The sequence below is a fragment of the Anoplophora glabripennis genome, unplaced genomic scaffold (genome assembly GCF_000390285.2).
Source record: "Anoplophora glabripennis isolate ALB-LARVAE unplaced genomic scaffold, Agla_2.0 scaffold265, whole genome shotgun sequence".
Lineage (NCBI taxonomy): Eukaryota > Metazoa > Arthropoda > Insecta > Coleoptera > Cerambycidae > Anoplophora > Anoplophora glabripennis.
In genome coordinates, this window is record NW_019416597.1 from 427,015 (window position 1) to 454,428 (window position 27,414).

The 27,414-nt window shown below is 31.5% G+C and overlaps 1 protein-coding gene across 4 annotated transcripts in view; it reads right to left on the bottom strand.

Annotated features, from left to right (window-relative positions):
• The window catches only part of LOC108905951 (A disintegrin and metalloproteinase with thrombospondin motifs 16), a 165,288-nt gene that overhangs the window by 92,853 nt on the left and 45,021 nt on the right, over positions 1–27,414 (bottom strand). For all 4 annotated transcript variants that reach the window (XM_018709035.1, XM_018709037.1, XM_018709038.2 and 1 more), the window contains exon 3: positions 5,627–5,690. In XM_018709035.1, the coding sequence (XP_018564551.1) occupies positions 5,627–5,690 (64 nt within the window). The remainder of the gene's footprint in view (positions 1–5,626; positions 5,691–27,414) is intronic.

A 27,414-nucleotide genomic window follows, 5' to 3' on the forward strand; every position in this document is an offset into this window, starting at 1 on the left:
TTCTAATAACGATATGGAACACTTTAATAACAGTTATTGCTATTATTTCGTAAAGGGTATAAAAAACATTGTATACTAGTTATACAATAATTTAATAAAGAATAAGGTTTATATTCGCTATACAACTGTGCTAGCAATACGCGTTTTATATCCAATATTCACCTGTTTCACTGTCACATATAGTATACAATGGTCTTATAATGGTATATAGAATTGTAATAAAGGATAAAACGCATTTCTTTCAGTGTAGGGCCTTTCTTCTTTGAAGAAACCCTTACAGGAGAAAGATTTTTAGAGTTTTTACAAAATGGCCTTGTTCCAGCGCTTGCAGTAATTTTTCCTAACGATAATGACCCTGATATTCCTGATGACACCATATGGTTTCAGCAAGACGGTGCACCTCCGCACTATGCGCGCCCTGTTCGAGATTTTCTGGACAATTGTTTTCCTAGGAGGTGGATCGGCAGACGAGGACCGATAGAATGGCCCGCGAGATCCCCAGATCTTACACCCCTGGACTATTTCTTATGGGGCTACTTAAAGTCCAAAGTGTACGTTAATAGACCACATAATTTAGAAGAACTCCAAAATTGTATTATAGATGAAATACACAGAGTTACCCCAGAAATAATTCATAATGTGCAAGAAGAATTTCTACACAGACTTGCGTATTGTCAAGAAGTCGGTGGGTGGCAATTCGAACACTTAATTTAGGTAGAAAACTTAATGAATTGTATTTGCTTGACATAGGAATTGTTATTTTTTTAATGAATAAAATTTACGTTTTCTAACATTCAATCGTCATTTACTCGAAAACTTTCCTATGTAAGATGGCAACATTTTAATACTGTCGGATCGACAATGAAACGATATTTCAGAATCAAGAAAAAAAATAGGGGTTGCTATTTAAAAAAATGGCGATGACGTCATTACTCGAAAACAAATGACGGTTGAAAATCGCCTTTTATGCTAAAATATGTATTTTTTAAATTAAAAATCGACCTGTTCGAGGATTTTTCCCAAAAAAAATTTGTTTCGCTTTTACTGAATTTGTTCCATACTTTAGGCGCGTACTGTATATTGTAAATACTACTTAAATTATAAGTAGTAAACTGTACTTATTAAAGGATTTGGACAACTTCCAGAGATAACCTTTCGTTACATCTCAATTTTTGGATGACGTGAACAATTTTATAGATGTTTTAGAAACATCAAACCTGTCTCCTTCTTAAATTTTGATTTCCTTGTATAGAACTACAAGGTGCGATTCAAAATAAACAAAACAACTATTCAAAAATAAGTATTTCTAGTGACATACTATCAATACTTCATGACAGCGAAATTATTGCCTCTGAAGTAACAACATGTTTGTGACATCGGTACAATGAGCATCAAACAAAGACCTATATTAAGTTTTGTTTTAAACTTGCAAATCAAAAGCGGTCTGTAGAACATAAATGATTTGGTCTACCGAAAAATGTGTAGGGTTTGTTCCGCACAAGTTGACTGACGACCAAAAAATGCCCAGAACTCAACATTCGAAGGACAAAAGACTTGTACCGAAATCCTGAAAGGGGACTATTTTAAATAAAATAAATCGGTTTTGCCAAAAAAACTTGTTATTGTTCTTATTTTTATTTTTAAAAATCCTGTTTATTTTGAAAGGCACATTGTAAGTAGCAACGTAGGTATGTCGAAAAAAAACTATCTCTGCTTTTACTTACTTACAAAACGGTTGTATGCCTATAAATTTTCATAGTCCATTTACTCTGTTCGGTTCAGTTCATATGTATTTTTAAACGAACTGTTTTTACTTCTAATCGCACAAACATTCAAAATAAAATATGTAGCACGACAAAGAATGGAGTAATTAAGTTAAAAAGGAAAAGGAATAGGAACCGAACGAATGTTAAAAACAGTTGTCATTTTAACCGATAAAAAAGTTACCCAAACTAATTAATTTTTTTATCTAACTGGCACTTTCTCGTACTCACAATTTTTTCGTACACATAACGTACATCTTTAGACTGGTGTTAAAGCTACAATTATTTATTCATTACATAGTTTGATTATTATCAACTTATCTTGACACCTTATGAAAAAAATCTCAAATGTCAACGATCAAGATTCAGTTTCGTTAAAGTCTTTATCTATACGCTGCCTTCAGGTTCTCCTAACAAGATCTACCAATGAACTTTGCTTATGTTGCCCAACACATGTATAAAATTGACATTTACCTTTACAAATTGCAATCGACTACACAAGAACGCATATATTTCTATCCAACAGAAAGAGGGTCCACTTTCGTTAACAGCTTTCTAACATTTAAATGGCAGATAGTTGTGTTTAAAAATCAATTACTACATCAATTTTTTATACTAACCACCGAGCAAGCACACATCTTGTAGCCATGGGCTGTTTTATGCAACGTCTTGAAGTAAACTTTTGTTACATGTTTGTTTAATAATTGGCAATCCTCCGTGTGAATATACAGAGTATTACGAGATTATCGTGCCGAATGTAAACAGGACTAGGAAGTGTAATTTTACGCAAAAATCCAGTTAGCAATCATTGATTGAACCATTTAGTGATTGTTAGGAAAACTCTTCTGCTAGTTTTTTAACTCATTCTAATTTTTTGCCTTGTAGAAAATAAGAATGCACCCGCATCAACATTAACTTTTAATTCAAATAATTCATTTAAATAAACGTTGAATATTATAGGGCTCAAGACGGTTCCCTGTGGAACACCACATTTTACAGTTTTGTATTCACTGTATTTGCCGTATATTCTTACACACTGTTGTCTATTTGATATAATTTTTTATAAATTGATGGAAAATATACCTACTGTAGGTGATAATTAAAATCCAGGAGAATAATGACCTTAATTTTTTATTTAGCTACAAAATCGTTATTATTTAAAAATTTTTGATAAAATTTGATATTGGCCCGTTTTGGGAGCTCCTGAATCCAGTTGCGTTAACATATTATTTCTCAAAAAATTCCTAATATGAAATATTAGGGCAGAGAAGTTCTACTTTTGATTGATCACTGACTTGTACAAAAATCTAGTATCTAGACGAAATCTGAAAGTATTAGAGTTCTATCGCAACTTGGTGCCCTACTTGCCTTAACGCTGGTTTATTCAAACGCCATATTCGATGCATTTTGTCATTAGTTAATGATAAATTTAACAAAGGAACGATAAATGATTAATAATTAATATTATTATGTAAAAAAATCTTGGTTTTTATGTCGTACGTTACAACACAAGCAATAAATCTGCAGCTATTATGAAAGTGAAAACGTAATGTGAGGATGATTTTCTAATTCTGCTACATGTACCTGTTTCGTGTTGTTAAAATTGTTGCGTCGTACGGACGAAAAGTGCAAACAATAACTGGCTTGTTTGGTGTTTTAAGCGTTTAGGAAGAAATTTGCGTAATATTTCGACGGTATTGTTTGGAAACAGAGGGATATTTCTTGGTGCAAGGATTATAATGAATATGTCAAGGAATAAAAACGTCCAAAAAAGTTAAATACTGATATCCAAAAAGCCCAAAATTTTGGCTTTTGAAATCAATGTCTCCTTGCAGAAAATTAATAAGTTTTCCCTTGAAATAAATTAACAAAATTTCTGAATACTGCATCAGAAGGTAATAAAAATTCTAGTAAAGTTCTGGAGAAAACTTTTTGTAAATTATCGGGTGCGAAATTACAAAATAAACACGCGTTATGTCGTAAACTTCCTATACTTCCTAAGCGTTGTTGCTCGGGAGAGGTGCCATTTTTTAATATACACTTATGCAAAAAATTAAAGGCTCAAAAGAATTTCTGAAATTTTTTCGGGGTTTTTGGACAGACTGTATTTAGGTAAAAAATGGTCGTATCGGGAATTAAAATGAAGCATTTTGAGGCTCTAAGTTTCTAGTTTTTAGATCTTTCAGTCGACATTTTTTAGGAGCTACGGTTATCATCAAACAAATTTTGTAAATTTCCTTTTTTTCTGAGTCTACGGACTTGGAAAACATTTTTCAGCTAAGCCATGGACCAAATAGCTTGTTTATTTAACTACAATTTCCTTTTTTTTAAATTTCGATACGACAATTTTTCAGCGAAATATCGGACTTTTAATGGAAAAGGATCCTTTTGTCTTCAATCATCAATATCTCGGCGACGAATGGTCGTACAGAGAATTGAAGGACAGTTGCGAAAACTAGAATAAACTTCCTATAACATGCATGTATAATGTATTTCATCTTTTACACGAATTTAAAAAAACAGGAAAAAAGGTAATTTATTATTTTTTTTAGGAAATTGACGCTTAAATTAGAAATATTCATGAAATGGCTAATGTTAAGCGTGACTTTTACAGTTCGATATACCCAGAAGAACCTGTGAAGTTTTATCTCGATCTAGCGAACCATTTCTTTGCTTCAAACAGTCAAACTTTTGAAAAAGATTAAAGAGTCACGTTTTTTGAGCTTAAACACTTCATAATCATATTTTTCTTAGGGTTTTCTCACATTTTTAGGTTTAAATTGACGAAAATTTTTTTGTTTTTGTGGAAAACCTTCTGGACATTGAAGACAACAAAATCCATTTCTTTCCAGCACGATTCGGCTTTTTCGTCCTATGCTTCTGTTCATCAACTTTTAATTAAATTAAAATTAAAGTTGATGACAAACCAGATTTCGACCCCGATTCATACCGTTTTTTGAGACAAATTTTTGTGCAGTCTGTAATCACTTAAAAAACAGTTTTTTTTCAAAATTACCCTTTTTCATCTCTGATCTTTTTTATTTATTTTTCAATTTAAACGTTATTTGCGGTAAAAATGTGAGAAAACCTTAAAAAAATTTTTTTCCATTTTAATCATGATTATAAAATGTTTAAGCTCAAAAAACGTGACCCTTTCATTTTTTCAAAAGTTTAACTGTTTGAAACAAAGAAATTTCGAACTGTAAAAGTCATGAAACATGTAAACATTAGTCATTTTGTGAATATTTCTAATTTAGCAGTCAATTTTCGAAAAAACCATAAATTACCTTTTTTTCGTTTTTTCTTAAATTCGTGTAAAAGAAGGAAAATATTTTTTCGAAAAGTTGCGTCAGCATGTTATAGGAAATTTATTCCAATTTTCGAAAATGTCCTTCAATTCTCTGTACGACCATTTGTCGTCGAGATTCGATGATTGAAGACAAAAGGATCCTTTTCCATTAAAAGTCCGATATTTCGATGAAAAATGGTCGTATTAAAATTTAAAAAAAAGGAAATTGAAGCTGAATAAACAAACTATCTGGTCCATGCAATGACTTAGCTGAAAAAAAAATTTCCAAGTCCGTGGAGAAAAAAACAAAATTTGCATAATTTTTTTCGCGCTTTTTCTTAGAACTGCATGAAAACCGTAGCTTCTAAAAAATTTCGACCGAAAGATCTAAAAACTAGAATCTTACAGCTTCAAAATCCTTTTTTTTAATTCCCCATACGACCATTTTTCACCTAAATATAGTCTGTCAAAAATCACGGAAAAATTTCGGAAATTCTTATGACCCTTTAATTTATTGCAATAGTTTACTTGAGAAAACTACTGCTACAGTAATACTAAAATAGTTATAACTTACCTAAATCATGTGCATCTACATGAAATGTATTTCTTAATTCTTCTATCGTCATGTGTTTGTGAATCTGTAACGAAAATTGTTTGGTTTTACAAATAAAGTTCATTACTTAATAAAAACTACTACAGTAGAATAAAAAACATAAACCTCAATGTTTGAAAATTAATTACAAAACATTTAAATTGTCAGTGAACATATGTACCTATTACAATACTATTATTTTTTATCCGAGAATATATTTACATGATCTATTAAAAATTACATTAACATAATACACGATAATATATGTAAGCGTACCTAGCGAAAAAACAACTAATAACGACAAAAATATAATAATTAGTTTGTATCCTGTCAGTCAGTGTTACTTATTTAAGTCATTGACATGAAAATAACAATAATTATATAGTCCATAGGTGGTATGATTGCTACTCCCTTGTTTTTGTTTTAATTTGACAGGTACCTGTACGTTTTTAGTTAATATGTGCAACAATTATAGTTATTAGACAGGAAAAAAGTTAATACGTCTCAGGAATCAATTAGTTTCCTATTTTGATAAATTGTTTCGTTAATTATTTAACGCCAGGCAATTATTTTTCAGATTAACGTCCGAATAATGTATCTGATCGAGACTAAAAGGGTTCAATAAACTAATACTTTATTCGGTAAATATAATTTGATTTCGGCGGGACTCAAAACAATTCTATGAAATGTATGCAAAGTAATAACCAAAACAAATTACGTGTTAATAAAAGTAACGAACTATTTTTTATAGTAAAGTTTCTATAACATCGTAAATTTTGTTTATTGTTTCGTTTTTAATATCCCATACGTAGAAAGATTGTATATAGTCAACAGTAGCACAATTTTTAATTATTTTTTTCCTAGTAAGATTTGTAGTCCCAACATGTTTAACATTGACATTTGAATTTCATAAAATGTAAATGGTATGACTGTGTTTCAGTGGCAATGCAAGTTAAGTATTTACTGTTTTCATTTAAAGCTTCACTGATGAAATAGACATGTCGAAACATATACGTTGATATGTAGAAGATAGCCTAATAAAAATATGCAAGGTTGAAGTATAAATTAATTTACTTCTTCATAATCACATGAGATTTGTTTAATCTGTAATGTTTCTCTAATTCCAAGTATCGAAGTAATTATACCATTTTAAATAATCTTTTTGTTTAAAATTGCATTTCCTATCTTCAGTTTTTGAAACCCCCTGTATGTTATAAACGGAAAAGTTGAGGATGAAAAAATAATAATTATAACGAAACGAAATAATCCAGACAACTAGGAAATTGCTTGGAGTTTTGAAAGCGCATAAAAAAAATTATGACCAAAATTGTAGACAAGGAAATAATGTTTTCTGCTTTAAGAAACAAGCGAGTTTTGATGAGAACCTACAAAGCCATTTACGTATATACGAGGATTTCTAACACTAGTCTATATTATGCAACGGTTGTGGAAAGTCGTTACATCTTCTCTCACTGAATAGTATACCAACGTAGATTATTTGTTGGCAAGGTCGTTAGCGATAATTAAAGTCAAAATATAATTAAAAGCGATAATAGTACTATATTACCTACGATTAAAGTCATACTATAGTTATTAAGGGCCCCATATTCTTTAAATAGTGTTTTCCGCAAAGACAAATAATTTCAAACATTTAATAACTGAATAATCTAAAGCTTATCAAATAATAGGATTGTTATGTCATGCCACCTGAGTATTTTCAAAGACGACGCAGTAAAACGAATAAACAGGTGGAAAAAACGATCAAACCATCAAGGTTTTAGGTACTGAAATCTACGAAAATACTAACTTTTTTAGACATAACTCCACATGTAAATATTCTTATAACATTTACTTGCTTAGTCCTACATATAAAATTGTTTACTTTTATTTATAAGTACGTGAAAATAATTCTTAAAATGTGGGGTTAGAATAACAGCAAACGCATGTTTTACAAATTTATTAGAGTAAATTTAAATAGTAACAATGAATGAACAGAACATCAAGGATTTTATTTTTGTGCTTACTTTTTTCTGTGTTCGGGATTTATAGGCTTAGGTCTTATAGATTTTGCTTTTATCGGTTTTCGTTTTGTGGGTTTAAGTCTTATGGATTTAGGATTTTATGGGTTTAGACCTTATATGTTTAGGTTTTATGGGTTCAGGATTTGTTCGTATAGGTTTTATGGACTTAGATTTTAAGGTGTAGACCTTATATTTTTACATTTTATGCCTCTGGGTTTTGTCGGTTGGGGTTCGTTAGTTAAGGTTTTGTGGGTTTAGATTTTATTGGTTTAAATTTTATGAGTCTGGGTTATGTGGGTTCAGATTCAGAGTGATTACTGTTTTTTTCGAATTTAACCGAACTGTGGTATTATGATTTCTTGTCTCAAGTTCGGTTATTTTCTTAACAATCCTCGTGTGGTATTACCTTAAACTATGTCAATATTTTATTCCCAAGCACATTTACGAAAGTGAAAACAACGCAAAAACCTACTGGAGCTATTCGAGTATTGTTAAATTCAAAGGAAATAAAATTATTCACATGTTTATTGTGGCTCTTATTAGTATTATTACAATGATGAATATTAAGTGAAAGTTCTGTTATTCCTGCAACTTTAATTAACAAATTTCAATTGTTCTTTACAAGGAATAAGAATTTTTAAGTTATTCAAAATCTGGTGTTTCCGAAAAATAATAAAACAAGGCTTAAAAAATAGGCAACTAACTTTAATCGATTAGGTTTTGTTTCACACTGAAAATCGCTTCGCGTTTGTATAATTGAGGCTTGCCTGATACATAGCAATTAAGATTTAATAATTGTTGTGAACAAATCATTGCAAGCATTCAAATTAACATAGTAAGTAGAGACAACTGCCATGATCAGTATTCACAAAGAATTGACATTCTAATAATTATGTTGTGTCGTAAGCCATAATGAAGTAATATAAGAATACAGTAGTTGATGCAATCAGTGTATAGCCAACTTAGATGTATTGTTTAAAATCTTGCAAAAAATTATTGAATCCTGACGGGTTTATAAACTTTTACTACACTCAGTCTATGGTCTACTAATTAAATTTATTCAAAATATACGTATATAGTACCTTTTAAGCGCCAGATCGATTTTAAATGACCTTAAATTGTTTAATAATTGACAATGGTAATTGCTACATTTAATGGAATAAGTAATTAATAAACTTGAAATAAATATATTCAGTTTTTTGTAAATAGATATGTAATTAAGTATAAGTGAATGACAATTTAATTTAATTAAAAGACAACAAAACGACTTTATCTGTCGTGTCGAATGACACGAAATTTGAGATTATTTTTCTTGGTTCCTTGTTCATAAATAATACCTGTCTAGGGATTTGTTCTTTGTTAGTGATTATTTTTGGTTACTCTTTTTATTTGACTGGGTATTTCTACCTATATTAATTGTGTAATATTTTGCTGTGATTATTCTGTAGCAAATAATACTTATTTTGATATTGTTTATAAACAAGGAATCAGGAAAAATAGTCTCAAATTTTCGTCTGATTTGACTCAACAGATAAAGTCGTTTTGTTGTCTTTTAATTAAATTAAACTATAATTTAAACAAGTATTTTTTTAATATCACTTACATACTACAAATTCCCTTACAATTTGTACATACCCAACTAAAACATTCTGAGGAATTGTTGAAGGAGTTACAAGAATCCACAAACTGATGAGCAAACAGATATAATAGATTTACATGTGTATGCTTTAGGTACATACTATTTATTGCAAATATATTCCATATTAAGTGACTTAAGATACTTCAATCTATAATAAAAGTAAATATTTTTCCTAATATTATTAGATGTAATTGTGTTTTCTCTTGGTAGAACTGAATCTTATTGAAATTCACAAAAATTTGGACAGACTGATATCAGAAACTTCCTATATCTTTATCAAAAATACTAATCCAAATGTGTTTAAAAGAGAATGTCATAAAAATAAAGCTTACGACAAAGTTATCAGTCATTATTACACTAGGAAGTTTAACATTTGAGCTAGACCCATCAACTCCTACATCTTGGAAGAGAAAGGTTTCTCCTTATATGTAAAAAATACATGTTTCATGAGTTGATAAAAAGAACCATATTTCCCTCTATATTAGGAATGACTGAGGTAACGACAAAGGATATTATCACAAGATCACCCTGTGCAAAAAAAGAAAGAAATACAAATATCCGGAAGCCTACAATTGGTGTGCAATTCACAACTGTTTATACTGTTTATATGTTAATACCTTCACCGTTCATTTAAATAGATTGTATCTGCTAAAGCTCAGGATTTGCATGTGCAAAGAATATTATGTGCTGTTTGTTAATTATATAACGACTGCCTACTTGCAGGTATGGAAATGAGTCAGACTAGTCAACGAAAGTACAAAATTTCTTAGCAAAAAGCAAATGGGAAGAACATTTTGTAATTTTACAAATAACAATAAAATTTTCATTGTATTGTCTGTTAAGTTAGTTATTTATTTGTGGGATATTTGGGAGTGCGATAGGGGAATGCCTATAATTTATTACAGTTACTTTAAAAACTGTTTAATTTTACACAGGATGGTGAAAATTTATTGTCGAATTTGCTTAACCTCGAACCGCCAAAACTTGGTTTTTCTAAATCGAACACCCTGTATATTTCCATTCATGTTAAACTTCGCTATATATTTACATCTCTTAATTTTTCTGTTATTGACGGTTTTTGTGATAAGTAATTAAAATGTATTTTTTCATGTGTGGCAGTATAACCAATAAGTAAAAAAATGTTCATTTGCAGGAAGCTATTTTTAAGAATTATTGTTTTATTACAACTGGTTGTAGCTACTTTCTTTATTAGTTAAAATTAAAGGAAAATAGTTTTACACAAAAATTCCTCAGTATCTTTCTCACATTTAAGTAATTTACCCAATATTTATTTTATTTGCCACGAGAACTTAAATAGAGATTTAGAGGTAATAAATTACATCATTTTCTGCTTTCTAATTTGATCCTGCATGTAAAAATATTTTCTATGGGGGTGTAGAAAGCTAGAAACACAAACAAATCAATCAATGGCAAATAATAGAACAAAAAAACGTTTAACATTTTCTTAAATTGCATACTGTTATTTTCTTAACATAATCGTTATTGTATATTATACATATTATATTTGAGGTTGTAAGAAAATAGTATTTATTTACGACAAAATTAATTTATATTTTGTGCAACCATTCGCTACAACATATTTTGAAATAATTCAATGAATAACAACGATTTGGTATAATTTATTTTACAGAACTTAAATATTTAAAGTTTATAAAAGGATTCATTTTTTGATTTATAACGAGCGTTCAAATAAAAACGTGGTCAAGTTGGTTCTGAAAATTTGGACGTAGGGCGTAGCGTATAGCAAATGAACTTAAACGTCATCTGTCAAAGCGCTATATCGCCGCTATCAATTTGAATATTTTCGTTTTAAAAAGCGTTTAAAATGGTGTTTTCTCAAGAACAAAAAGTGTTTATCATAGAGTCCTACTTTAGAAATGGACGCAAGATTGATGGAATATGGAAGTATTCTATTGAGGAATGTTTCATAGAATTTCAAAATCAATTTCCCGGCGTTGTTGAGTACAAAATTTTTCAAAGTGCAGTTCAGCGTTGTGTTAATGTTTTTCGTGAAACGGGCAGTGTAACAAGAAAAGAAGGAAGCGGCCGACCTAAAAAGCGGACTGAAGAATTAAAAGAAAATGTCCAACAAATAATGGAAAATGCGCCAAGAACTTCTGTACGTGTTTTATCACAAATGGTGGGAGTATCAGTCGGTACCTGCCACACAGTGTTAAAAAAAGATTTGCGTTTGTTCTCCTATCGTTTAACTTGTCAGCAAGAACTTCATGAAGTTGATTTTCCGCGACGGGCTGTATTTTGTGAATGGTTTTTAAACAACTACGGTGAACTTCATAATATCACCTTTTTTTCTGATGAAGCCTGGTTTCATTTAAGTGGTTACGTAAACTCACAGAATATGAGAATGTGGTCTTCTGAAAAACCAGATAACTTTTTTGTCGAGGGCCCTCTACACGCTCAAAAAATTGGAGTTTGGTGTGCTCTCAATCGAAGGAGGATTTATGGACCTATTTTTTTTAATGGTACTCTTACTGCGCAAAGGTATAGAGAAGAAATTATCGCTCCTTTTGTTAACCAGCTGGAAGAAAACGAAATTACAAACTTTTACTTTCAACAAGATGGCGCAAGGGCACATACGGCAGGCGAGACGATGAATATGTTGAGGGAAGTTTTCCAAAATCGACTAATAAGTCTCAATGCTGAACATGAATTTCCACCGAGGTCATGTGATATTACGCCGTGTGATTTCTTTTTGTGGCCTTACCTTAAAAACACTATTTTTGAACTGCCTATTCCTGATTTAAACCATCTGCAGGCTCGACTTATAGACAAGATTCGTGAAATTAACAATACCCCGAGCATCTTAGAAAATGTCTTTAATTCTTTGAGGAACAGGTGTGAAAAGTGCTTGGAACAAGGAGGGGGACACTTTCAGCAGCTGCTTTAATTTATTGTTATAACAAGGAGGGGGACACTTTCCGCAGCTCCTTTAATTGTTTGTTATTGTTATCACGATTATTCTTTAAAATAAAGTTATATAGTCATTAACGTTATTGAAACTGACAGCTGCTATACAGCTCGTTGATAAATGAGGTTAAGTTAGTCGCTATAAGCTACTCCCTACGTCCAATGTGTCAGAGCTAACTTCGACCACTTTTTTATTTGAACGCTCGTTACTTCCAATATTTATGAATTACATACAAAAATAAACACTAAAAGATTTATTACTATTACTACATTTTTTACTAAATATCTAGGTAGAGACATTAATATTATTTAAAGAAAAAATTATAATTCGGGTTGCTACAAAACTTTTTTAATGCTATTATACAGGGTGATTTCACTTTAAATACAGACATTGCAGGCATAGAAAATAAGTAGAGTTTGCTCTATAAACTTTTTTCCTGGGGGGCGTGGTATTCGAGATACAGGGTGTTCAAGTTTCCAAAAAAATTGAATTTTCTGTAATACCTTCATAATGCGCTGAATGATTTGAATGAAATTTATTACTAACGAAAAGATTGATTTTTTAGGGTGATTTTTGTTTGGGCATGAGTAGTTTTATAAAAATAACCCCTGACTGACCATTAAATCCCTATTATTAAAGCAGCATTTTTTTGATACAGAACCTTAGTTTCTTCACTTCACAGCTTTGCAGATTTGTTTCAGACAACACCACAAAAGTGAAATAATTTTTACAACTGTACCAACCTTATTAATTTTTTTAGGAGAAAGTGACAAGCCTAAGTTTAACCTAAGGAGGTGTGATAAACTTTTTATTAGTTTCTACTTACAACCACAATTTTAACCAAACTCTTTTGCAAAATGGCAGTTTTACATAACCAATTGCATATGTTGTACGTAAGACCATGGGTATTGTTACAACCATTTAGTAGTATCGCAACGAAAACATGTAAACAATAATAAAAACTAAAATAAATATTTTTCATGTGTATATAACTTATCACTTACGATGTTTTGCAATAAACGATGCGGAAAATACTGAGTACATGTTTAGAATGAAAAATAAATTAGTTACCTTCTAGATTGCATCAAAATAGCGTGTTGGTTAATCGTTAATCGTATATGATGATTTTAATAAATATAGCGTATATTCATCAGGAAAGGATAATCCTTTTATTTATGTTCTACGAAATCTGTATAGTTTATCCGTTTTAAATAGATTTTAAGTAGATGCGGATGATTTATTATACGTATAAAAAAATTAATATATTATGAGAGAAAGTATGATTTTTGTACGATTATACAAATTTTATTATGTACACAGTCCTACAAATATCGACAATCAAGGCAAGCTATGATTTTTTTTCTTGCATAACATTGAAATAAGTTGTACCGTCCATTTTATATTTCATTGCATTTTCGGAGAGTTCAGTTAAACTTATGCATAGTCACCTCGATAATAGAATTCAGTTTGTAGAAACTGATAAGAGAGGGTCATCTCAGGGTGTCATCTCATGTGGAGTACTTCAAGGTTCTATCCTTGGACCACTTTTATTTACTGTATATACATGTGATTTGTATAGTTGTTTACAAAATAGTAGGGTACACTTTTATGCTGACGATGCTCAGATCTATTTATCTTTCGAATCAAAAGTAGTAACATGCTAATATGGCCTTAAATACTGAAATTAATAACTTGGTTGAGTTCTTTATAAAACATCACCTTGACATAAATGGGACAAAATCTTCTGTTATGTTATTCGGTACACAAAGGAACACGATTGAACAAGAATTTATTTTGGGTGTACTATTAGATACGGACTTACATTTATGTAAAAAAAACACTTTAATTAATTCAAAAAGTTAACGGTAATCTGAAACTGTTATATTCAAGTCGTCACATTCTTTCACGCAAACCTAAAATTCATATGCCACCCATAGATAATCAAATTTTTGTATGTTTTTCGTATAATGTTTATAAATGTATAATTAATATAATGCCTTACTAATATATGTATTATATTAAATTATTTAATTCTGCAACTATTTTTAAGGAATATTATCTTTAGTCATGCTCATGTAGACAAGTATTTTAGTTTTCTCTTGTATGTAGACTTATTTACGATTATTTTAGACATTCTGAGCCAAATCACGTCATTTTCCACTTGATCATGGAATTTGAATTCATTATATTTTAATAAGCTCCATGATTAAGTGGAAAATTGGGGGTTCACTTGATGTGATTTGACTCACCTGCCAATATATTCGTTGTTATAATTGTTTATACTTCAAGAGGCAACTAGATATTTTAAAATATTAAGTATATAAGACATGTTATGAAAACTGCCAAATGGGCTATTCGTAGCTCAAAGCTCTGCGCGTCGGTTTGTACTGTACAAAATTTTGCGTATCATTAACAGTTTTTGAGTTATTTTGAATAAAAGACAATTTTTTTCAAAAATGAAAAAATTCTCTGTTCACTTCAAGCTCAACTTTTTTCAAAACTAAGCACTTTAAACCGGTCAAACTTCTAAAGCATATTACAAGTACATAAATAAAGTAAATTTTAAAGTAGTAAGGATTATTTTCAATTGGGGTGGTAATTAGGGGGTGATTTTCAGGTCTTTTGACACCGAAAAAAATACGGACTAACTTTATTTTCGTCATAACTCGCTTAGGTTTGATGCTAGGGAGTTTTATAAAAAACAAAAATGAAGGTTTTTTCAAGCACTTACTTTGAAAAAGGTTCTATGAATTTCCCTGAAAAATGCATTGGTTTTTGATTATTTCACGTGTAACAACCCAATTTTGGCGTTTGACGAATAAGAACCAACCTTCAACAAGCCATTACTCCTCTTGTATTGGGTCTACAGACACCATAAACACACCATTCTTTTTGTTTTTTTATAAGTTACATTTCTTATAAGAATGATTTTTTTGATATATACTTATTTTTTGAGTTATTCGCGAGAAACCGTCTGATAAAGTGTTTTTTTTTGGTTAAAAAATTTACACTTTCACTCGCGAATAAGTCGAAAAGTATTGACTTCCAGAAAAAATGTTATAGAACAAAAGTTGCTTAGAATTAGTCAGTATATCCATTCCCGGAGTTATTTTCAATGAAGCATTTTTTACCCCCGAGAAGGGGTGGCATTCACCCCCAGGGTAAAAGCAGCCCCCGGTACAAGGTCAACTTTGAAGTAGAGGGTAAGTAAAACCTAAATCCAAATTTTTAAGAAAATTGGTGCTGAATTTCTATTACAATTTTTTCAAACCTAATTACATCATTCGATTTCCCGGAAAATTTTACCCCAGTTTTGATATAAATTCGATGTTTTCGTTAACAAATAAAGAACAGATTAAGGTTCAAAGTTGGCAAAATCCCAATTCGCACTAGTGTGACCTTTGAGGGTTAATATTGTTATACTTCGCAACTTAGAATCGAAGACAACTATCTCAGTTCTAGATAATTAGTCACATTAAATTTATTACAAATACAATCGCTATCGATAATCTAACCCGAGATATCTAATGCGCCTATTTCCTAATATTATAAACACACATCTGTTACAATAAATAATAACCAGAACGAATGTTGCGCGATACCTACTAGTACAGAAACCCTGTAACTCTTTACAAGAGCGCGCAATTAATAAATCTCAGACCCGTTTGTTACCTAACTCGCCCGCATAGTCACTCAATCTCTCGTTTCAATACTACTATACCCCGAGAAGCAGTGAAAGTTATATTTTTACTCGAGGTATCGGTAACCAAATAGATTGCATTGGCGAATTAAAGACACAAAATCGATCTAGTTGCTGCGATTGAACGTGTAACTGTATGTTCCCATTGCTATGTGGGTCAGTAATGGATAAGCGGTTGCGAATATCATTAATTAGAATCGAGTCGAATTAGAAGTTTGAGAATATGATATTATCTACGACTGAATTTAGCAAAGTGGACAAGTTTCATTTCAATAGCGACACAACTGGTTTCGCAATAAACAGATCTACGAGCAGTTTTTCTCAAAATAGGCAAAAAACTACTTGGAAAAAGTGTAAATTTAAAAGCAAAATCTAATAGAAGTACTATTTTTGAAAGAAAATGTTTATATCTAGAAAGCGAAATTGTACTTTTGCGTCCAAGAATGGAAGTTCGGGAACGGAAAAGCAATACGCATTCGAGATGTAAACAATATTTTTTCGTAACGATAGCAATCTAATAAACAATAAAAATTAATTGTTTGAAAAAGTAGTATCAGAATTATACAGGGTGGCCAAATGAAAACGAAACACTAATTTTCAGGAACTGCGTCAAGATTGTAGAAAAACGCTCAGACCCGTCGATTTTAGATTAAAGGGGGACATTCTTTGCTGATATTTTTGAATCCGCCACTTTCATCCCCAAGCAAGGGCATCACCCTCAAAATATTTAAATGGCATTGGGGGGTTGAGTAATATTTCTTTTGAAAGCTCTTTACAACAGACTTTAAATTTTATAATTCCGCCCAATGCTTATTAAGAATTTTGATTTTAAAGTTGAAACTTATGAACAAACAATAGGGTGTTTTCTATATACAAAACTTTGCCTACAACTGTATTTTAATACATAGTATAACATGTACATAAACACCTAAAAGAGTTTAAGTTACCTGTTTCATGAGAATTTACTAAATATTTAATAATAAAAACCAATATAAAATTCAAATTTCAAAACGATTTGTAAAACATCATCTCATTGGTTGTGACATTGATTACCTCACTACTCATATAAATGGCGGATGGTCTATGTCAAGTCATATGACAGGTATATACCTGCCTTGTATTAAGTTTTGATTTGAGAATTATTATTATTACAATTATTCTTAAAAGCTTATCAGGTGTTTTGTGATTAACAGTGATTGTGTTGTACATTCGCAAAACGAGAAATGGCTTCTCAGAGTTTTGTTTTCTACGGAATTGGATTGGGAGAAAAGGCAGCATTGAGTGGCCTTCACGATCACCGGATTTATCGCCCCTTGATTTCTTTTTGTGGGGATACCTAAAAAGTAAAATCTATAAAACACAGCCAGCGTCGCTGGAAGATTTGCTTCAAAGAATCGTCGACGAATGCAGTCGAATCACTCCGGAAATGCTTCGGAATGTGCGCGAACGTTTCGAACAAAATCTTTATTCTTGTATGGAAACGGGCGGTCATCAGTTTGAACATTTAATCAACTAAGTAGTAAGTAAACAACTAAACATAATTTAAATTTTAAAATGTAAATTTTTTTCAAAGAATTGGGCAGAATTATAAAATTTAAAGTCTGTTGTAAAGAGAATTGTAAGAGCTTTCAAAAGAAATATTACTCAACCCCCAATGCCATTTAAATATTTTAGGGATGATGCTTACCTTAACATGTAGTATTTATTTGTCATATTTTTAATTTAGGTGCAACTCGAGGCCAGTGATCTGACAATCACGTCTTTCATCATAAGTATGTCAACTGTATCTGTCATCAGATATTCTATTACGATTTCTTCCTGTCGTTTTTATTGTTTTCCGAATTGCACTCTCTCCGAAAATTGTCTGTCAGCAGTTGTGTTAAATGATTACCATCAGCTTTGTGTTGTCAATTGATCAGATAATAGTTGTTTGTTTCTACTAAAGTTATTGGTGAGCAATTTTGTTGAGCAATGTTTTGTTTACATTATATTCACCATACACTATGGCATGTTAATTTATGAGGAAGTAAAATGCAATTCTTATGAAGCGCTACGTATTTATGGCAACCAGTACCCAGACAGATGTTTACCAATGTTTGTTGAGGTATTTTAGAGACTTTGCACAAATCAAAAAATATCAAAATTCGTGTTAAGTATTTTAGACCATTGTATTTTGGAGATAGAACTGTATATGCATTACTGCAAATTCCAGTTGGTATAAATATCACAGAATATCATAAATCTCAACTTATTTACTTCAGGTAGAACCGACTTGAGCCCGGAAACAGGTATTCATTGTATTAAATAAAAGATAACGAAAGAAAAGATAAAGTAATCACGTCACCTTGGTTCGTTTGTCTTTTTTGTTATCTGTTACGCAAATGATAAATAATCCCGTCGCCACAGGATGACCTCTACCGACGACAGTTGCTGTTACCCAGAAGTAAATTTGGGAAGTAGCCGTATCATTTCCTGCACAAACTAGATGTGCCACCGAAAGTTGAGATCGGGTAAGATTGAAGGCCGCGACCTCATATCATTTGATCGGATCTATTGTACTTTTAATTCGTTTTACATGCTTCCTGACGGATTTGCACATGCACTTAGCCAGGATAAGGTCTCACAATGTTATTTTAATAATGGTATGTTTCACATGTAGACCGAGGGAATAAATTGATTGTAGTAACACACATTTATTTAATAAGTGGTGAAAGTGGAGTGTCGGTTTGTCTCATTTACCCACATGAACACACAATAAACTCCTTTTCTTATTACACCATAGTAGATGACTGTCGGTGAGATATAAGCGATGCTATCTAGAAAGGGCGCTTCTAGCAAAGGTGGTACTTCTAGCGAGCTGTTGTGTATTTTAACACAATAATAATAAGATTATAGTACAATCAAATTATATTTTTACCTATCGAAAATTTAGTTCAGTAGACAGACACGTAAAAATTAGAAAAAATTGCGTAGAATTGAATGAACTACTTTACCCCAGCGGAATGTTAGTGCTTCATTTTCAAAATGGGTCCAAAATTCGCAAAAAACAGTTTTTTCATTTAAAAAAAACTAACCAATTTAGAAAAAAAAATTTCGGATAAAAGTTGTAGAACTTTTTATAAAAAAAATTTTGAGCCCAACTCCATGTCCACTGATAATCAAATGTATCAGTTTTTGTAAAAAAAAACGACTAAAAATCGAATATTTTTAAAACTTCTATATCTTTAAAACGGAAAAAAAAAAAATCTTACGAAACTTTCAGAATATGTAGTCCATGGTAAGTAGAATAGGTACAATTTTGTGAAATTGTAAAATATTATTTCATAATTTTTGCAAAAATTGAGTTTTTCAAAAAAAAAAAACGAATAATTTTCTTTTTTCAAAAAACTCAATTTTTGTAAAAACTATTTTGAAATTTTACAAATATGCACTTATTCTAGTCTTACAACTGTCAAAAAATTTTTTTCTAAAATGTTTAGTTTTTTTAAATTTTTTTTGCGAACTTTGATCGACATTTTGAAAATGAAGCCCTAACATTCAGCTGGGGTAAAGTAGTTTATTCAATTCTACGGAATATTTCCTAATTTTTACTTCTCTTTGTTTACTAAACCAAATTTTGGCAAAAAACGAGGCAATTTCGACAATTTGAGTGGCCTATTACTTTATACAGGGTGTCTCATAATTAGCTGCCAACCCTGAACAGGCCGATTCTATGATCAAAACTAAGTAAAAAAGTTCATATGAACATGGGTCCGGAAATGCTTCCTAAGGGCACAGGGACCCATTGAAGAGGGAGGAATGGAAATCATTTTTTTGCAATATCTCTCAATCGCGTTGTGATAAATGAATGAAATTTGGTATACACAGCTAAATTTTGATGAGCAATTTGATGGACTAATCCATTTATTTCCACAAGGTCCATTGGGGTGGGTACGGGGGGGCCCTTGGTACTTTGCGTGTGTAACTTTTTCATCTTTGACTTTTTAACAAATTGGACAGCAAATTCCGTTTTCCCGAACTGTTTTACGTTAAAAAGGTACTCTTGTTTCAAATCGTTATCTTTAACGGTTTCTGAGAAAATCGCTCTTGAATTAATCCCACTTTGGTCAATTTCATAGTAATTTAAACAAAAAAAATTTTTTTGTTTAAATTTAATCTAATTTTAATAAAAAAATAATAATAAAAAATTAAATTAAATAAAAATTAATCCTTTAAATGGAAAAGAGAGGAAAGGAAAATTATTATTATTATTTTTTGTTTAAATTACTATGAAATTGACCAAAGTGGGATTAATTCAAGAGCGATTTTCTCAGAAACCGTTAAAGATAACGATTTGAAACAAGAGTACCTTTTTAACGTAAAACAGTTCGGGAAAACGGAATTTGCTGTCCAATTTGTTAAAAAGTCAAAGATGAAAAAGTTACAAACTCAAAGTACCAAGGGCCCCCCATACCCACCCCAATGGACCTTGTGGAAATAAATGGATTGGTCCATCAAATTGCTCATCAAAATTTAGCTGTGTATACCAAATTTCATTCATTTATCACAACGCGATTGAGAGATATTGCAAAAAAATTATTTCCATTCATCCCTCTTCAATGGGTCCCTGTGCCCTTAGGAAGCATTTCCGGATCCAAGTTCATATGAACTTTTTTACTTAGTTTTGATCATAGAATCGGCCTGTTGAGGGTTGGCAGCTAATTATGAGACACCCTGTATAAGGGAGCGAATATTTTGGGTCAATTTAAAGGAATCTGCGTGAGGGTATTTGGGGTGTCTGAACCCTCGAAATTTCAAAATGGCGGATACAATATGGCGGACGCAAACCCATTTTAGCAAAATTTTGAATAAGTTGACAGTATTAGTATGGGTTTTTTTTGAGAACCCTGATTTATTTTCATCAATTGCAATTCCAAAAATTAATAATGTCGATTCAATATGATGAATACAAACCTTTTCTAACCCAATTTATCTGTGTATCTATGTGAAGAACCATTGATTAGCTCACTAAATATTTACAGGACTTCAACTATTAGAATCGCGATATCTCAGGAATGGTGATTCTTAGAAAAAAAGTATAAGGACCATTTTTATAGATAATTTAAAGATCTATAATTTTTGTATGAGCTACTTTTTTGATAAAACTTGCTGTTTTCGAAAAAATCCAAAAAACATCAAATTTTGACCTTTGAACCCGAATAACTTTTTTAGCACACATGGGATCGATGGGGATTTTGACACTTTATTTCTAATGGTGTACCCAAGGTCTCCACCAAAATTTAGCTCTGTCGGAATTTTCGTTATTTGAAATGTCTATTTTGACCGGACTAAAAGTTCTTGCCTAGACGAACAGTTTAAGACCCCATACGTTTTGGTGGGTCGACCCATTTTGGGAGCACTTGTTATCCGGTTAACGTAAAATGTCCCTTAATTATAAAAAATAATTAATATATTGATATAGTATGCAATTTGTATAATTTAGTTAGCGTATCTTAAGCAACAGCAATAAAGATTGTACAGGAATGAAAGACGTGAAAGATAACTTATCTGAATAAATACAAACTATTATTTCCTATTTATTTTGTAGCATAAATATTAAATAACTTCGTTTAGCGTTAAAAGGAAGGAAATTAACGAACGGGTAATTATTTACCACCACGCACTCATTATACCATGATTATTACATGACAGTTCACTTTCTAATTGAAGAAAAGAAATTTAATAAAAGCAGAGCCGTGACACATCACGCATAGAGTTGAGAATTGTGAGCTTCTCCATTGTTAAATGACTTCCTCCTTTACCACTATATAGAGTAAAGTGTTATTAGAACTGTTTTTTTTTCAAAATATTTACAATCTGATCAACACATATTCTGTTGTGAACATCAAAATCAATTGAATATCAAAGTTTTTACTTCCTACAACAATTTTCAGAATATTTCGAAAGGACAATGTTCTTGAATGAAATAAAATGGCAATAATAGTAACTATGACCCCAGAAACGTAATTATCATTTCCGTTGAAAGACTCCCATTTGTGGGTTTGTCGAAGCAAGGCATCTTTTCAACTATTACAACCGTTAGCAATCAGCAATTAACAATGGAGGTAGTAATGACATGTCTTTAAACCCGTGCTTAAAATTTTACGCTATGTTTTACCTTTACCCACTTTTTCCGTCTTAAAACACAAACATTTATCATGGCACTACTGAAATGTTTTACTAATTATATGTCTTGGCGTTCAGTTGTTATTACTTTGTCCCAGTTAATGCTTCGGAGGAAAATATAAAATTGTTACGTAAGCATAAATCAAATGGAGACAAAGCGAGAAATAGTTTTCGCAAGAGACAATCGGCTTACCGAGAGACTGCAACAAAGTACTAACAAATGGATACATTGCCATTGGCACTAACCATAAACCAAGTTATCGGCTGTCAAAATTCACGCGAGATTTAAATTTCGCGCCATTTGGGAGGTAAAGTATTGCCAAAGAAAAAAAGGACAGCTGAGACATATACAGCCTTATTCTGTACACGAATCCTACCGACAAGTTACAATGGCTTTAATATTAGTCACCGTCTGTGTTATTTGGGATTGCCTCCAAGATTTCCCGATGTGGACCCCATCCGCCAAGTCATCGGTCAAGTTTAATGAAACTTGCAAAACAGCACTTATCAAGCGTTGACTAAATAGTGAACAATCTCGTTTTAATTGTTGCTTTTAGTTTACACACGTACCGGATTCGAAATTGCAAAATTTTGGCAGAATCCGGTTAGCTCACTTCGAGAAGTTAGTTACAGTTAAATTTGTGAGAAACAGGAAAGTGGTACACTACAATTAAAAAAGCAAGCAACAAAGGACTTGCACAATGTTGTTGCAAATGATTAATTAACAATTATATTTGCATATGAGCAAGCCAGTAGGTAATAGGAAGTTTCCATGTACAGGATGAACAGTTTCATCATTGAGTAGCTACAAAGAAAATTGTTTTCAGTATAACGAATTAGTAAACTTGTACTCAAACTGATGGTTTAATTTATAGAAGGACTCATCGACTTGCTTTCTGCGGAAAACAAAATTAAAGTAAATATTGGATTATTAAATAAAATTGGTCAAATATGTCAAGGCTAAAATAGTGTGAATTGATTAACACATATGTACCAGGTGTCTTCAGAAAATAACAGTACTTTCTTTTCGACACGTGGACTTCGGATCTTTTGGACTCGAGCACCAATCAGAACCATGAGATTTTTTTATATTTCCAGCCATTTCCTAGTTACGAACAAATACTGTTTTTTTTTTCTCATACATTACGAGGTCATATCTCGATGACGAAGAAAGGACACTCGCTTTACCCCCTAGGTGTCCTGAAGATACCGGAGAAGCCTAAGAGACTCCTGCATACAGCAGAGAGAGAAGCTCTCTATGACGACACAATCACTCTATCCCTACCGCATACTATAACTATTTCTCTCGCACACCATCAGATAAAAATGACCGAAACGCACCTTTCTTTAAACATGAGATTTATCATTATCATTTTAATTAAAAAAAAAAATAATTGGGTTATTCTAATGATGAAAAATAAAACATAATAAAACTGTATTATTCAAATAACAGTAATGTGCAAGAGTTCGGCAGGAATATCGACGAATATATTATTAAAAACCTCAAAATTTAGTATTGAAAGAAAAATACGAAATACTTGATATAACGAGCGTTCAAATAAAAACGTGGTCGAAGTTGGCTCTGACATATTGGACGTAGGGAGTAGCTTATAGCGACCAACTTATCCTCATTTCTCAACGAGCTGTATAGCAGCTGTCAGTTTCAATAACGTTAATGACTATATAACTTTATTTTAAAGAATAATCGTGATAACAATAACAAACAATTAAAGGAGCTGCGGAAAGTGTCCCCCTCCTTGTTNATTATTTTATTTGAGTAAATTTAAATGGTAACAATGAATAAACAAAACATCAAGGATTTTATTTTTGTGCTTACTTTTGTTCTACACGTTTTACTTTTAAAGATTTCAGTACCTAAAAACGCCAGAAATTCCACTATTTCTCGGCCAGGAATATGGCCACCTTAAATAAAATTGGTCAAATATGTCAAGGCTAAGATAGTGTGAATTATGATTAACGCACAAATACCAAGTCTCTTCAGAAAATAACCGTAATTTTTTTTTTCGACATGCGGACTTCGGATCTTTTGGACTCGAGCACCAATCAGAACCATGAGATTTTTTGATATTTCGAGTCGTTTCCGAGGTACAAGCAAAAACTGTTTTTTTTTAGTTAGTACTAGTTACGAACAAATACTGTTTTTTTTTCTCATACGTTATGACGTCATAGCTCAATGACGAAGGTTAAAAAGGATACGTGCTTTATCGATGAATATATTATAAAAGACCTCAAAATTTAATATTGAGAGAAAAAATACGAAATACTTGATAAATTTAAATTTACTTTTAAAGCAATAAATAGTAAATTAAAGCATATTTTCAACTGTATCATCACAATTACTTGCACGTTGAAAATTTTTAAAAATTTGTAGGTATTTTAATGTTATTGCGGTTCTAGGTATTCTCCTTTTGTTGTTGTGAAGGTTAGTTATAAAAATCGATATTTGTTATATCAAGAATGGATGCATTTTATTTTTTAACCATTTTTCACTTTAGACATATATTTTATGCCAGCAAATTTTGATACTTAATGTCAAAAGAAATAAAGAAAATGTAATGCAAAAAAGTGTACAAAACAAATCCGTGTGTACGCGTGACAACATTGCCAAACTGTTGTTTATGCATTGCTAGGATACGCGTAAGAATGCCGGCCGCTGCATTTGATTCTGCTGGTGGTGTACTCTATCGGCAATTCGGAAATTTAAAACTGCTGCCATACTCCAGTAGCCGTCTGGAGCGAAGCTATATTGTCTGTGGTAGTACAATTTGTTATACAAGTGTAAAGACGGATAGTCCTAAATATAGGGTATTTGTAGTAATTTTTATTTTGACTTTTTACCGCAGTTTTTAAGATATCGATTAGAAGATTGACAAAGTTAATTTAATTAAATAGGATGTTGCAAATTGAGANCTATACGCTACGCCCTACGTCCAAATTTTCAGAACCAACTTGACCACGTTTTTATTTGAACGCTCGTTATTTAAATTTATTTTTAAAGCAATAAATAGTAAATTAAAGCATATTTTCAACTGTATCATCACAATTACTTGCATGTTGAAAATTTTTAAAAATTTATAGGTATTTTAATGTTATTTCGGTTCTAGGTATTCTCCTTATCTTGTTGTGAAGGTTAGTTATAAAAATCGATATTTGTTATATCAATAATGGATGTATTTTATTTTTTAACCCTTTTTCACTTTAGACATATATTTTATGCTAGCAAATTTTGATACTTAATATCAAAAGAAATAAAGAAAATGTAATGCAAAAAAGTGTACAAAACAAATCCGTGCGTACGCGTGACAACATTGCCAAACTGTTGTTTATGCTCTACTAGGATACGCGTAGAAATGCCGGCCGCTGCATTTGATTCAGCTGGTGGTGTACTCTATCGGCAATTCGGAAATTTAAAACTGCTGCCCTACTCCAGTAGCTGTCTGGAGCGAAGCTATATTTTCTGTGGTAGTACAATTTGTTATACAAGTATAAAGACGGATAGTCCTAAATATAGGGTATTAGTAGTAATTTTTATTTTGACATTTTACCGCAGTTTTTAAGATATCGATTAGAAGATTGACAAAGTTAATTTAATTAAATAGGATGTTGCAAATTGAGAATAACGCCTATAAATCCCGACATTTTTATGTTGCACTAAAAACTCCCTGGATTATTAATCAATTTTTCGCACTGAAATTGAATTAATACCGATGTTGGTGCAATTTTCATTGTTACATAAAGGAAGTATCGCCATATACTTACATAACTATAATAATTGCCTTCCCAAAAAATGCAGCTCTTCAAATTAGTTGAATTTCCATTTATATTTAAATAATCTGATTAAATTATTATTACACAATTGCACAACTGTTAATTATTGCACGGGTCTTAAACAAATAGTATCTACTAGCTGGAGTGAATCACTGTTTTATATAATATTAGTTAACGCCTAACCTTTGCAAATATAAAAAAATTATATTACATATCTAATAGGAAGGGCAAATAACGGATCCTTAGTTTTTTTCACATATCGCTTTGATAGACAGATCCTCGAACATATTAGTCACGAAACTGTAATGTGAGATAATTTGCATGTTAGGAACTCATGTTTAATGTCGAAACATTTTATTGCTTAATGTTCTTACGTGAGAAATACAGGGTGGCCCGCGAAGAAGTACACAAATTTACCATACCATAAATTTTCAAGTAAGAAAAAGTAAAAATAATAATAAGCTTTTTAATATGAAGAAAATCCTCAACAAAAAATTATGACTAGTTTGGATACCTAAGAGACGAGATATTAATAAAAAAATTGTTCACGATTTAGTACACAGTCTTATGAGAATGCAGATTTTTTTGGTCTTTCCACTTAGAATGCGCAAAAATTGACAAACAGTTTCCACAGCAACTTGTATAAATAGTAAACCGATATCTAAGGAACCGTATGACAGCTCGTAGAAATCGATTAGGTACTTGTAAGATACATAATTTATAACAATTCTCTTTCAAACTGTTGTTGCTGATTAACTTAACGTCCATATGCGTGATAGCGGCAACGAAGCCGCGGTTCTCGCCGTAGCGTATTATTTGAAATTCGCAAGTGTGGCATATGGTGTATATTTCAAGCTTAGGCATCCAAACAAAGCCAGCCAAGTGCAACGTTGCCAAATCTAAAGGCTTACTACTTTAGTCACTAGCGAATGTACAGAAATTCTCTTTAGACTTTTAGACGTACCTTCGTACCCGATAAACTTCCTTAAGAAAAATAATATTATACCTATTTGCAACCTTATAGAACACACTTTGAAAACCAAGGTCTAATAATGTTAAACTACTTTTACATATTTTTTATGTTCAATTATCAGAATAATTTTTTTAATAGAATTAAAGTTTTAGTCTAAGAAGTTTCTGTTTCAATTTAATGTGGCAAAAATATTTGACAGAAGTTCATTAACACCCTGCTAGTAAGCATTGTAGTAGCGGAAACAGGCTAAATCTGTGGCAAACCGTCCGTGTGCCACTCTATGCTCACAGTACACAATGCTACTAACTGCCATAAAAACACTTGCCATACTCTCCACAAAACGTCAAATTCAACGTCAAACATGCACAAACGAGAATGAAATGCACTGCCAACGTCCCTTTTCTAATTAGTCCAAAAAACGCCTGGAACCTGTAAAAATTGTCCAAAATGGGCATTTTTTAAAATCTTTTCTTTAGGGATTTCCTAAGAAATCGCATACGAGCTTTTTTGAGAAAAATACTCTAAATTTATTT